At 39.8% G+C, this 15,328-nt stretch overlaps 1 protein-coding gene across 2 annotated transcripts in view; it reads left to right on the plus strand.

Annotated features, from left to right (window-relative positions):
• The window catches only part of LOC126247968 (polypeptide N-acetylgalactosaminyltransferase 16-like), a 567,635-nt gene that overhangs the window by 531,071 nt on the left and 21,236 nt on the right, over positions 1-15,328 (plus strand). For both annotated transcript variants that reach the window (XM_049948532.1, XM_049948534.1), the window contains exon 13: positions 4,899-5,136. In XM_049948532.1, coding sequence (XP_049804489.1) covers positions 4,899-5,136 — 238 coding nt within the window. The remainder of the gene's footprint in view (positions 1-4,898; positions 5,137-15,328) is intronic.

Below are 15,328 nucleotides of genomic sequence, written 5' to 3' on the forward strand. Positions count from 1 at the left end.
AAGTGCAAAATTTGTGTGATCAAGATGGACCTGTAAAATAAAGTGCCAAAATATGATCAGGGGCTCATTTTCTGACTTTATGTCTTCAATTTATAAGACGTGTGAAATATGTGATGTTATACATTTATGAACTTTTTACTGTGATGCAGGTAACAGAGGTAGCTTGAAAATGCTCAAGGGGTCAAAGTTAACTAGTAGCTAAGTAAAGTGATCATTTCAAAATAAAACCACCAATTAAAAGAAAATGACTTCCCTCAAGAAATTGTTGCTTGGGCTACACTGGCAACACTGAATCTGCTCTCATCCAAAAAGACCACACAACCCACTCCTTGATGGTCCAATCTCTATGCTCTTGGCACCATTGCAAATGGTGCCACTAATGTGCAGGTACCAACAGAATACAACCTATTGATCATTGAGCTAAGAGACCACATCTATGCAGTAATCATGCTACTGTGTAATGTGAGATTGCATGCCTTAAATCCCATTACATGTGGTTGCAATTGCACCCACTGTCTGACCTGTGTCACTTCTTGCCTGCTGCATAATGCAGTGGACATTTTCTGCTGTAGTTGACCGTGATCAACCAACTACTCTCCTCTTTTGGACATCATGAACTTGAAATAATGCTGTGAACAGTACCAAATTCCTAAGCTACACTTGTCACACTTCATCCTTCTTCCAGTTTCCTGGTGATTCTTCTCCATGGTAAGTCATCCAAATTTTGTCTCCAGGCCATGTTGTAATGAAGAACACCACCACAGGGCACAGTAACTGCTCACTGATCAATACACACAGTCTTCTCTTATTCCTTCAACTGCTTCATGTCACAGGGCCAGCCCTATTTGGTGCTGTAATCACACTGACCTCATGCTATATGACGTCCAGCTTTCCATGCACATCAGAGACCTCTGGCAGCATGCCTCTGTCCTTTAATTCAGTTCCACTAAGTTGTTAATATGTTGTGTCACATTGTCTACCTCATTCTTAAGCTCTTCAGAGTTGTGTATTTATCAGCCACTCAACCCTTGGAATTTTATTTACGGTACTTGCATATCTCAGGGTTTAGTGCAAACCTTTCCACTTGAAACTATTTGGACATGTCAAGGTCTTAATTGTGACTGTGCTGAATGCATATATAGTGTAATGTCAAGTTTATATTTTTTTTTTGATGATACTGATGATGATGTTAATAATGCTGCTGCTGATGAAACCTGGTCTGGTCTTAAACAGCATCAAAAGATCCACCAAGCTAAATGTTCTCTTCTCAGTTTACAGATGATTTGAAGCTTTTTAAAATTTTATATTGGTGCTGAAACAACACCATAGGTTGTTATATAAGTACTACAGCAAGTTGTTTGGGCAACAGACAGCGTAGCATATGAATCCATTTGATGAGGTTGTCAGTTTAGACAAACCTCTCTGTGATAAACCTGCTGAGGGTTTCTGGAGCCCTCATGCCTTTAAAAATGCACTGGATGCAATGCACTCTAACAACCTGGTTTAAATGGTGTTTCTGGTACTGAACACCGCGGGTTTCGAATGCGTGCCAGACAGCATGGAACTTGATGACCACTAGAAGTCTCTGCAGCAGTCACACCATAAGCCGTGACTGCACGCACTCTTGGCCTGAGTATAATGTGAGGGGGCCACTGTGGAGCATGTGATCCCAGCGGCCAATAGCGACATACCCTGTTATGTATTTAGGCGGCTGCCTCTCACTCAGCAAGGCAAGCTGGTATTCACGTTGAGTCAGTTGATATCTCGCTTAAAGACATCAGGTTAATGTTGCATGTGCTTACTTCCCATTTACGAGTGGGCGTTGTTTTGATTCTGTGAAGTTCTCTTGTGACCCCATTGCTTAATACTTTGTTGTTGATCTTGGTGTCTTGCTCGATTGTCTGTCATCATGCTTGATCTTCCATTACCGTTCGTCTGTCTTATTTGTTCACGAGCTGCTTCCATTCGGTCCCACCGCATTTTCATTAGCAGAAACCTTGTGACTATTCCTGTTGCAGTTACAACAGTGTTAGTAGCAAGCAATTGTGACAATACACCAAGCCCATTTACTGTCAACTAAAATGTCTCAAGTCAGTTATTGCTGCAAACATTTATTAATTGTGACATAAAACCATGTAATGTATCCAAACAGCTCATCACAAGTGGAAACGAACACTCACTGCATGGCACCAAGCACTGAGTTCCTTTACAGATATTACATTACTTGTACACTGTGTTTTTCTGTGTAATTATATGGTATACCTGTGACAAGTGTCACTGTGAAGAAAATGATCACAAAGCTGAAAGTCATGGATTGTTTAGACAATCAACCATGTAGTGGGTGACCAGACAAAAGTGCTTCTACTCAGACAGTTCAGGAAGAAATGGAGACTTTAGCAGGTTCGTCTCCAGATTGTGAAGTCAGCTCTCATAAGCCGCACATCACACTGGCATTTCATGCACTACTGTTTGGACAGCACCAAGGTGTACCCTCCAATGCTATCTGTACAAATTGCAGCATCATCATGAATTTTTAGCAGAATTGTCGTAGAAACTCTATTGCATGATGAGAAAGTCACAGTGTGATGTGGGTTTGCCACATCAATCATGATCAGACACATTTTTGTCAAGGAAATGTGCATGCTGCTTTTCAAACTGTCTGTGTGATGGGTGTAGGGTATGCCTATATCTTACAGAATTTCATCATCCCTAGCCTGGCTGATAAACACCTGCTGGAAGGTATGACTTTTATGCAGAATTCCACTGCACCCCATATTGCTACACATGTGAAAGACCTTGTGCACACATGTTTTGATTTGAATTGTGTGCTGAGCCACCATTTCCATCATGCTTGGCCTGCCAGGTCTGCACACTTCAATACATTTGATTATTTGTTGTGAGGTTGCCTGCAGTTGCAAGTCTACCATGGCTGTCCAGCCTCATTAGGGATGCTAAAAGACAACATTCATCAGCAATTTCTCCTCATCCTTACTGATATGCTGTACAGTATTACTCACAACACTGTCCACTGACAACAGGTATTGTTGATGAATGATGGCTGACATGCTGAGCATTTCCTATAAAGAGAATTGTCTTTGCTAAAAATCAATTGTTATGATAATTATTGCATTTGTGTCATATGAAGCACCATCTGCTGGTCACTTTGTGCACTTTGTTTTGGTTTCAGTAAAACCCAATTTCATTTCAGGCATGTGTGTAAAAATTTTTACATTTCTACTTACATTATTCTGTGAAGTATTGATTTTTCAAATGTTAATGGACGTTTGGATCATCCTATACACAAAGTGTTCAGAAATAACTCTTACAAAGTTCTAAGACTTGTAAAGGGGAGTGAGTACATGGTGTTTTGAATTGGAGCCCATGTCCATAAATGTACCATTTTCGTGCTATAACCATTTGAAAACATGTTGGTAATGTGACTGTCTTTGCAAGTAATTGATTATGCATGACACAGTACATCACTTGTTTTGCAGTTCCACCAGTTAATAGCCAAAGAAATTGCTTGTGTGCTTTTTAACATGTTCCCTTCAGTGTGATGCAGTACACCCTCTTCGGATGTGCAGTATCTCCTTGGAGCACCACAGTCACATGAGCTGACGGTGAAGACATTGTATAATTGTGGCAAAAAGGGTATGTAAAGGAGTCAGACATTGTGGAGAATGATCTTCATAAAGGTGACGAGCAGCTCTTTCGTTACTATGAGCTTCAAAAGGATCATGTCAGTGTATTCTTCAAATGTGTACTCAACCATGTTGCTCTAACACTTACAGACACATGAATGAAGCTTGAATGAGGTCATAGAGGTAGGATAGATGTCAAATAACATCAGACAACCTGATGTAACCACTCCCCACCATGATTAACCAGTTGTGTAACTACCTAGCAAACATGTTTTCAAATGGCTATAACACACAAATGGTACATTTCTTGACATGGTATCCTGTTCAAAACATTATGCATGCACTCCCCTCTATGTACTGACTCTCCTCTACAAGTCCTAGTAGTATGTAATTGGAATTTCCAAATACCCAGTATGCAGTTATATGGACATAGCTGCACATAACTTCATTACCTACCATTTATTAACTACGTTATTTATAGATATCAAAAGTAATTTGCAATTCCGTGCTCAATTTTCTGATTGTGTATCATTTTGTACACAAGAAAAAAGCACAATTGTAATAGGTTAGATTCCACAGAAAGGTGGTAAGGAACTGGTGGAGTATGAAAGTCAACTGATCAAAGTAATGACTTTTTTTTCAATTATTCATTTTACTATGATAATGTGAAGTCCAACATGGCAACAATAATCTAAAATGAAGGTAAGCAACCACTCATCTGGAGCTAATTGATGCATTCCCAAACCTCACTCCCCCCCACCGTTACTAAAGCAGTGTTCATTTGTGTTTGTGTATGTGAAATTTTATGTGCTGTCATGTATGTCTTAAAAAGTAACAACTGGAATAAAACATTCATAGGTACTGAAAATACATAGTTCAGAGAAAGAGACAGATAGGGTGTGACACACATCAATCAGATGTAGGAGAATAGTCACCTGTTCTCATTTCAGTTTGTTATTAGTTTATCTTGGTGTTCAGAATAACTTTTTATTTAGTGATATCTATAATTTTTTCATGTTTTTATAAAACAAAAATGACTAGGTTTTTCACCTTTGAGATCCAGTTACTACACAAAAGTGCTATACCATTCTTTATTAGTCTTGTATGTTATATATAATTGAATACTCCATAATATGGTTTTAAAACAAATATATAAACTATTTCATAGGATATAAGTATTTTTGACAGTGTCATCCTTGCTTGATACATGCTCTGAGTTAGATTCCTGTAAACAAGTTTTATAATTTTTCATTTCAGACTTCCAAATGAAGACAGCAGTGCATTTGGCCAGTTACGTCAAGGATCACATTGCTTACAAGTTGAAAATGAAAAGTCACCTGTATCACTTGCCTTGTGCAGTGAAATGTCCACATCACAAAACCTTTGGGCATACAATTCACACCTACATACTATCCAACATGGTAAGCTGTGCCTTGCTGTACCAGAGGGCACTGTAACGCCACATCTTCAAACATGCCACTCTTCACCACAGCAGGTAATACAGACTACAAACTGAAACTACTGTAATGACCATTGAATGATCAATGGTACAAACAACTTGAAGCAATTATTTTCTGTGTCTTTAGTAACTTTCCCATGCACAGTTTGTTACTGGTGATTTGCATTCTTAATGATTCTGAGATTACAGTCAACTTATTCTTATTGTTGATAATACTCATACACTCTCACATAGCATTATTCACATGCTCTCTAAATGAACACACCCTTTGATTTATAAGTGTACTGACTGAAAATGCAAAAACTACAGAAGAGAAAGCTTTATTAATACACTAGCTGCACAAGCAGTTCAAATAATCCAATTTAAGAAATTGTTGAGTAATAGGTTTCCGTTACACTGACGATGTATTATTAATTTTACTATAATGTACATTTGTTTAGTAGTATGCATGTGTAAGAACTTCCTCAAGTAGTGTATCTTTTCATAATGGATAATTTACAAGAAATTCCCTTGTCTAACAAAGCAGTAAAATGCAATGTGTGTTTACCATTTTTATCGCTCCCCCTCCTTCCCCATCTCTCTAGTTCTGTGAACTATGTATCTTCTGTGTTTTTATCTAAGAATATATTATTCCATTTATTTCCTCCAATTTTTCAGAGCTACATGACTGATAGCTCAAGAAACAATCATTATTTGACTTGTTATGACATTTTCTGTCAAGAAACGCTGTGTTTATATTGCTGGATTTTATTCATCAATGCACACACATTATCTATCATGAATTACTTCTTTATACATTATCACTACCGAATCACCTACTTGCTGATTATTCCCAGGAATTTTATTGATTTTTAAAATATTGTGTTTGTTTTAGCAATCAAGACCACATCTCAATACAAATCTTGTCTTAGGTGTTTACTTTGTATTGTAGCCAAGTTAATATTACAACTGCAAGTAATATGAACCCAAGTTAATACCCATGAACAAAGCCAGAATTTCCTTAAACAACACCACACAATAAAACAGTATTTGAAACAGTCAACATCCAAAAACTTGAGGTAACAATTATATTTGAGAATCAGTGTAACAAAGGCCTCTGTGATGAGATACAAGCGGAATCCACTTGCTTGGCTGTATATTTATTTCCTATAGAGGGCTAACAGCCGTACCCTTGGGGCTACAATCCCTTGAGTCATGGCTGCCGAAGGCAGAACTGTGTGTCATATAAATTATGTTGGTGCTGCTCTCCGAGATCATCTCCATACCACTAGAATGGTGGGTTATAAGCTCCCTATACCCTTAAAGTGTTAGTGCCCATAGTGAAACTGGGACTGGTGATATAGGAGGAAGGGAGATCAATATTCCTGCCAAAGCTCTATTTACAATTGGTGTCATGGACAGGGCATTTGGAACTTGTTCCTCTACTGGCACAGGACTTCAACATTTGGGAGCAGTGGTTCAATCTCCATATGCTTCCCATAGTCCAGTGTCTGTGGTCTCCGTCATTTTTTGTGTCAGTGGCCCAATGTGCATTCAAAATGGTCCAGCATAAATTCAAGTGCTGGCCCATAGGTCAGGAACATTAGAGCAAAGAGGGCTGTGAAGAAGACATGAGCCAAGTGCACACTGGCCGACCCCTCTCTAGGACGACAATGTGACAGCAGCCCCCTCTATGCGAAGAGATTATAAGTGCTGCACTGGCCTGGCCATGGCCAGTTCTGCGAGTTCTATGAGAAGCATCAAGACCGGCAAGCTGGATAGAAGCATTCACTGTATTACTCTTCACTGTATAACTCTTATATTACGAATTGTATATACTGAAGAGATTTCTTGTTTGTCTGTCACCCTTTGCTCACAACACATCTGTATTTCTCAAAATTAAGTATTGTCATTAATTTTCTGTAACTAAAATTCATTAATACGATTTGCTTGAACTGTTGTCAAGTGATCTGAGAAAGCATGTTTCCTAGGCACCCATATTTGACAAGTAGGTAGGATATAACATTGGCAACGAGGTGTACAAAGAACCCAGAGCTGACAGCCACCACTGATTCTCTGGTGCCTTAATTCTACAGTGTCTTTCCTTCACAGTGGCGTGTTTACTTCCTTTAATAGTGTCTCTTACAATGTTTTTGCTAATCATTGTTTTCAGATGGACATTGCAAAAATTTTCTTTGCTTTTTTACTTATTTATGTTGCTTGTATTGTCTGTTTATTGCATTTGTCTCTTGCAACATGCCCACCCCAACTCTCCCACCCCTTCTAAGGTGCCACAGCTCCAAGGATATATACAACAGAGCTGACACAGGTGTTTCAGTTTCAGAGTCAACAAATCACAACCTTACTAAATACAGTACAGCAGCTATTCACTGCTCTAGCCACCAATATGGTGCAGCAGGCACCTACAGTAACTCTGAGTGCCATACCACCTTTTTACCAGTTTCATGAACAACAAGAGGAATGTCTCAAGTGGTTGCAACAGTCTGAAGCCCACATAATTGCTCACAACATACCAGGTGCTCTGAAGCTCCATGATTTATTGTTATTAGTAGGAATTGCAGTGTTTTACCTCATACAGAAGTTATTCCCTAATGCAACTCCAAGTGAACTTTCCTATGAACAGGTTGTAGATTCGCTAATTAACTATTATGACCAATAAGTGAATGTGGTAGCATCTAGGTACTAATTCTTCAATTGTAAGAAAAGGTCAGAACAAACTTATCACTAGTAGGTAACAGATTTGAAGGGTATGACACTAGAAATGCAAATGCAGATGTGTTTGTGGTGCTTTATATTCAGATTTTATGTTGTGTGATGTGATTTTGTGCAATGTCACTGATGTCAAACTTTGAGAACAGATTTTGAAACAGTCCAATCCATCATTTCAGCATGCAGTGCAAATACTAGATCAGTGTGATTCAGGTGTCATGTCAGCTGATAAATTTGAGCAGCCACAAATATGTTGAGTTGAGTCACCCCTTGCTAGTTACCAGCCCATCAGGCAGGGGCTGCTTGCATGTGCCATGCCACATAAACAGTTCTCCATCCCACACAAACAGCTCTCTAAACAGGCAAATGGAATTAGGTCATGCCCTCAGTGCTATTCACTGCACAAACACCAAGACTGCTTGGCCAGACAAGCACAGTATTACGCTTTTGGCAGGAAAGGTCACATACAATCTATCTGTTTGCAACAGAACAAACATAAGAATTCTGCTCACTCATAAAAATTTTGTAACTAATGTAGTGTATTAAAATCCTGCAACAGGCATTAGCAAAACTAGCAAGTGAACAGTTTCTTCAGTGCTACACCAGTCCAACAAACTTTTTGTTCACTTGTGTATTAGTGGTGGAATACGTGTGAAATTTCAGTTTGACACAGGTGTCTCTGTTACACTGCTGAATCATAACACATATGAACTGTTAGGCTCCCCATGCCTGTCTAAAACTAGCATGCACCTGACAGCTTGTAATGGACAAGACAATCCCGTTCTTGGAAAATATACTTTGCTTGCTATGTATGAACTATAACTTTCACTGTACTACAATCATGTGATTGTGAGAACATAATTGGTCTTGATTCTTTTGATTAGTTAGGCTTTCAAATTCAGGACAATGTGTTGTCAGTGTCTGCATTCAATGCAAAAGACAGTGTAGCTAGTTTGCTGAAAGAGTTCCCTGAATTTTTTTCTGAAGGTTTAGGCAAGGCAGACAACGTTGTTGCACATATTACTATGAAAGACAATGTCCAGCCAAAATTTTGCCATGTCATAACTGTACCCATTGATTTATGGGACAACTTAAAGACTTGCAAGATAGCAGAGCTGTTGTGCCCATACCAGCTAGTCAATGGGCAAGGCCACTGGATTTGCTCTCCAAACCTTGAGGTTGCACTCACCTCTGTGTTGACTTTAAGTCTACAGTCAACACCCAAACTGTGATTGATACTTACCCCTTTCCATGCCCAGAGGATCTCATGAATAGATTAGGCACTGGCCGCTACTTTTCAAAAACTGATTTGTGCAACACATATCTTCAAATACCTCTAGATGAAGAATCTCAAATGTGAGTGTTGTGAACACTCACTTGTGCTTGTTTAAATATTTGCATTTGCTTTTTGGCAGTGCTTTTGCACCCACCATTTTCCAATGGTATTTGAAACAGCTGACTGCTCAAGTACCAAACTGTTCAAACTATTTGGACAATATTGTTGTACACCTGAAGAACACATTGCAGATATGTGTGCTTTGTTTCATGTGTTATCTGATGAAGTGTGATGTTTTTAAACCTAAGTTGTACTATCTTGGTCATGTCATAAACAGTCAAGGTGTACATCCTCTTCAGTCACATTTGTTAGCCATACGGGACCTGCCGGACCCTCACAGTGTCACAGAATTGCAGTCAGTTTTAGGGAAAATGAACTATTATATTCAGTTCATACTGAATGCTGCACAAATCACATCTCCTTTGCACTGCTTGCATTTCAAGAATGCCCCCTTTGTTTGGACAGGTGAGTGCCAAGAAGCTTTACAGAAACTGAAAGATTCATTGCTTAGTTATCAATGCTTTGTTCACTACAATCCTGACAAACTTGTTGTGTTGCAGGTTGACACTTCCTCTTACAGAATTGGTGCAGTGCTTTGCACAGAATTGGTGATTAGGACAGGCCTATTGCTTTCACATCAAAAGTGCTGTCAAAACTCAGTGTAACTATTCACAAATAGAGAAAGAGGCATAGGCTATTGTGTATGGTGTCACCTAATTCCACTGCTTGGCCTAAGTCACAATCACCATGGCAATGTGTGCACATAGATGTTGCGGGAGCTTTTTGGAAAACCTGTAGGTTGATTGTGGTAGACTCTTATAGCAAGTTTCCTTTTGTTGTGGCAATGAACTTAACAATGTCACATAGTGCAATTCGGGCATTGTCCTTTATTATTTGCCTCAAAGATTTGCCTGAAATCATAGTGTCAGACAATAGCCCTCAGTTCACGTCAAATGAATTTGAATAGTTCTGTGAATGCAATGGCATACAGTAGCTAACTAGTGCACTGTTCCATCCACAGTCCAGTGTCAAAGTGGAGCATTTTGTCAGAACCTCCAAGCAGCAGATGACCAAACTTCACAACTCACACACCAGGGGTCAAGCATTGCAACTGCTTCTCGCCTCCTGTCACTCACAACCACGAGATGGACCTTCACCGGTGGAATTGCTTCATGGCCGCCACCATCAGACACTGCTCCACCAGCTCCACCCTCCTTAGCATCAGGTGCCAAAGGAAGTCCACAAGTATCGCTTTGCGCCACACGATATTGTGTTTTACAGGGTTCCTAGTGGCGCAATGCGAGATCCTTCCTCGACTTGGTGCATGCGTGTATCTCATTTCAGGTCCCGACAGATTTCAGCACTGACATCACAATCAAATTCGCCACTGTCATGTGCATGGCGATCCTTCTGTGTCCCTCCCTCAGATTCACAGATCTCGAGGACAGTGTGGCCACTGCAACGATGAGAAGGTGTCACCGTGACACAGTTGGATGACCCCGTGGAGATGGAGCTTTCACCTCCTCTGCCTCCTCTTGTCCTACTGATGGAGCTAGACCTGCCCCACAGCAGCATCAGATTCATTCTACAGCTGGTTGTGGGCTTCAGGAGGTGGACGCATACCCTTCTGGTTATTTTCCAAGGGACGTTTCTGCCAGAGCGAGGGCTGGATGGCGGGGTATGACCAGAAGCCTGATGTCCCCTGCAGCCTCAGCTACCGGTTCAGTGCAACATCCACAATCCTGCCTATCCTCCCATTCTCGAGCTCCTTACACGATGATGGTCTGTCACTTTGGAGGGGGGGGGGGGGGGGCAGGAATGTTCTGGCATAAAGTCGAGTGCCGGCACGCCAGTCAGGAACATTAGAGCAGACAAATCTGTGAAGATGGTGTCAGCCAATTGTACACAGACTGACCCCTCTGTGGGATGACAATGCAATGACTGTGCCCTCTAGGCAAAGAGAACATAAGCACTGCACCTGCCTGGCTGTGGCCAGTTCTGCAAGTTCTATGAGAAGTGTCAAGACCAGTGACCTGGATGGAAGCATTCACTGTATTACTTCTCTTGTATTCAAAATTGTATATACTGAAGAGATTTCTCGTTTGTCTGTCACCCTTTGCTCGCAACACATCAGTATTTCTCAGAGTTAAGTATTGTCATTTATTTTCTGTAAATAAAATTCATTAATATGATTTGCTTGAATTTTTGTCTAGCAATTCAAGAAAGCAGGTTTCCTAAGCACCCCAATGAGTAGGTAGGATACAACAAAAGTTCATTCATCAGCAGCACAATATGCATCCAGTGGTGACTTAGGTGTGGCACATTGGTAGCCTTAGATTAGATTAGATTAGTACTTGTTCCACAGATCATGAATACGACACTTTGTAATGATGTGGAACATGTCAAGTTAATAAAAGGTGTCCACACAAGATAATACATTACACAAAATATTATATGACACTTAATTTTTTTTTGGGGGGGGGGGGGGAGGGGGGGTTGGGGAAATTGGAAATTACCCTCTCACTATATCCAAAAATTAATCTAATGAGTAGAAGGAGTTGCCATTAAGAAATTCTTTTAATTTTCTTTTAAATGCTATTCGGCTATCTGTCACACTTTTGATGCCATTAGGTAAGTGACCAAAGACTTTTGTGGCAGCATAATTTACCCCCTTCTGAGCCAAAGTTAGATTTAACCTTGAGTAGTGAAGATCATCCTTTCTCCTAGTGTTGTAGCCATGTATACTGCTATTACTTTTGAATTCGTTCGGATTTTTAATAACAAATTTCATAAGTGAATATATATATATTGTGAGGCTACAGTGAAGATCTCTAGTTCCTTAAATAAGTGTCTGCAGGATGATCTTGGATGAGCTCCAGCAGTTATTCTGATTACACATCGGTAATGAACACTCCTTTACTCAATGATGAGTTACCCCAGAATATGATGCCATACGAAAGCAGAGAATGAAAATAGGTGTGGTAAGCTAATTTACTGAGATGTATATTGCCAAAATTTGCAATGACCCTAATAGCATAAGTAGCTGAACTCAAACGTTTCAGCAGATCCTCTGTGTGTATTTTCCAGTTCAACCCCTCATCAATGCATACACATAGAAATTTTGAATATTCTACCTTAGCTACTGATTTCTGATCGAAGTCTATATTTATTAATGGTGTCATTCTATTTACTGTGTGGAACTGTATGTACTGTGTTATGTCAAAGTTTAATGAGAGTCCATTTGCAGAGAACCACTTAATGATTTTCTGAAAAACATCGTATACAATTTCACCAGTTAATTCTTGTCTGTTGGGTGTGATAGCTATACTTGTATCATCAGCAAAAAGTACCAGCTTTGCACCTTCATGAATATAGAATGGCAAGTCATTAACATATATTAAGAACAGCAGAGGACCCAAGACCAAACCTTGTGGCACCCCATTCTTGATTGTTCCCCAGTTTGAGAAATCACCAGTTTTTTGCATATTATGTGAACTGCTTATTTCAACATTCTGCACTCTTCCAGTTAGGTATGATTTAAACAATTTGAGCACTGTCCCATTCATACCACAGTACTTGAGCTTATCTAGAAATATTCCATGATTTACACAGTCAAATGCCATTGAGAGATCACAAAAAATCCCAGCGGGTGACTTCCGGTTACTCAGAGAATTTAATATTTCATTAGTGAAAGTATATATAGCATTTTCCATTGAAAAACCATTCTGGAAACCAAAGTGACATTTTGTTAAAATGTTATTTTTACAAAGGTGGGAAGCTACTCTACAATACATTACTTTTTCAAGAATTTTGGATAAGGCAGTCAGAAGAGAGATTGGGCAGTAGTTGTTGACATCAGAAATGTTGTTGTTGTTGTGGACTTCAGTCCTGAGACTGGTTTGATGCAGCTCTCCATGCTACTCTATCCTGTGCAAGCTTCTTCATCTCCCAATACGTACTGCAGCCTACATCCTTCTGAATCTGTTTAGTGTATTCATCTTTCAAGACACTATCCATTCCGTTCAACTGCTCTTCCAAGTCCTTTGCTGTCTCTGACAGAATTATAATGTCATCAGTGAACCTTAAAGTTTTTATTTCTTCTCCATGGATTTTAATACCTACTCCGAATTTTTCTTTTGTTTCCTTTACTGCTTGCTCAATATACAGATTGAATAACATCAGGGAGAGGCTACAACCCTGTCTCACTCCCTTCCCAACCACTGCTTCCCTTTCATACCCCTCGACTCTTATAACTGCCATCTGGTTTCTGTACAAATTGTAAATAGCCTTTCGCTCCCTGTATTTTACCCCTGCCACCTTCAGAATTTGACTTGACTTACTTGACTTAATTCCTTTGGCCCCTATGGGGGCATAGGGCATCCAGGAGAACTCGCCATCCGTCTCTGTCTTTGGCCATTTGCCTCAATTCTGCCCAGGTCTTGCCAACTCTTTTTGCTTCCCCTTCCACTGTCCTCTTCCATGTGCCCCTTGGTCTTCCTCTCTTCCTTGTTCCCTAGGGATTCCATTCCAATGCTTTTTTCTCGATGGCTCCATCTGGTTTTCTCAAGGTGTGCCCCAACCAGCCCCACTTTCTCTCTTGTATCTGGTCTTCTATAGGTATCTGGTTTGTTATTCGCCAGAGCTCCTCATTACATATTTTTTCTGGCCACCAGATATTCATGATGCGTTGAAGACATCTATTTATGAAGCTTTGTAACTGGGTTGTTATCTTTTTATCCATTTTCCAGCTTTCACTGGCGTACATAAGGACAGCCTTCACATTTGTATTAAAAATACGGATTTTTGTTTTGTATGTGATATTTCTATTTTTCCATATTGGATACATTTGTATGAAGGCAGCATTTGCCTTTTTAATGCGGTTTTTCATGTCATCTCCAGCTCCACCATCTTCCGCCACTATACTACCCAGATACAGGAATGAGAATTTGAAAGAGATTATTCCAGTCAACATTGTCAAAAGCTTTCTCCAAGTCTACAAATGCTAGAAATGTAGGTTTGCCTTTTCTTAATCTAGCTTCTATGATAAGTTGTATTGCCTCACATGTTCCCATATTTCTAAGGAATCCAAACTGATCTTCCCCGAGGTCGGCTTCTACCAGTTTTTCCATTCGTCTGTACAGAATTCGCGTTAGTATTTTGCAGCCGTGACTTATTAAACTGACAGTTCGGTAATTTTCACATCTGTCAACGCCTGTTTTCTTTGGGATTGGAATTATTATATTCTTCTTGAAGTCGGAGAGTATTTCGCCTGTCTCATACATTTTGCTCACCAGATGGTAGAGTTTTGTCAGGACTGGCTCTCCCAAGGCTGTCAGTAGTTCTAATGGAATGTTGTCTACTCCTGGGGCTTTGTTTCGACTCAGGTCTTTCAGTGCTCTGTCAAACTCTTCACGCAGTATTATATCTCCCATTTCATCTTCATCTACATCCTCTTCCATTTCCATAATATTGTCCTCAAGTACATCGCCCTTGTATAGTCCCTCTATATACTCCTTCCACCTTTCTGCTTTCCCTTCTTTGCTTAGAACTGGGTTTCCATCTGAGACCTTGATATTCATACATGTGGTTCTCTTTTCTCCAAAGGTCTCTTTGATTTTCCTGTAGGCAGTATCTATCTTACCCCTCATGAGATAAGCCTCTACATCCTTACATTTGTCCTCTAGCCATGCCTGCTTAGCCATTTTGCACTTCCTGTCGATCTCATTTTTGATACGTTTGTATTCGTTTTTGCCTGCTTCATTTACTGCATTTTTATATTTTCTCCTTTCATCAATTAAATTCAATATTTCTTCTGTCACCCAAGGATTTCTACTAGCCCTCGTCTTTTTACCTACTTGATCCTCTGCTGCCTTCACCACTTCATCCCTCAAAGCTATCCATTCTTCTTCTACTGTATTTCTTCCCCCATTCTTGTCAATTGTTCCTTTATGCTCTTCCTGAAACTCTCTACAACCTCTGTTTCCTTCAGTTTATCCAGGTCCCATCTCCTCAAATTCTCACCTTTTTGCAGTTTTTTCAGATTTAATCTACAGTTCATAACCAATAGATTGTGGTCAGAGTCCACATCTGCCCCTGGAAATGTCTTACAATTTAAAACCTGGTTCCTGAATCTCTGTCTTACCATTATATAATCTATCTGATATCTTCTAGTATCTCCAGGGT

The sequence above is a fragment of the Schistocerca nitens genome, chromosome 3 (assembly GCF_023898315.1).
Source record: "Schistocerca nitens isolate TAMUIC-IGC-003100 chromosome 3, iqSchNite1.1, whole genome shotgun sequence".
Taxonomy (NCBI): domain Eukaryota; kingdom Metazoa; phylum Arthropoda; class Insecta; order Orthoptera; family Acrididae; genus Schistocerca; species Schistocerca nitens.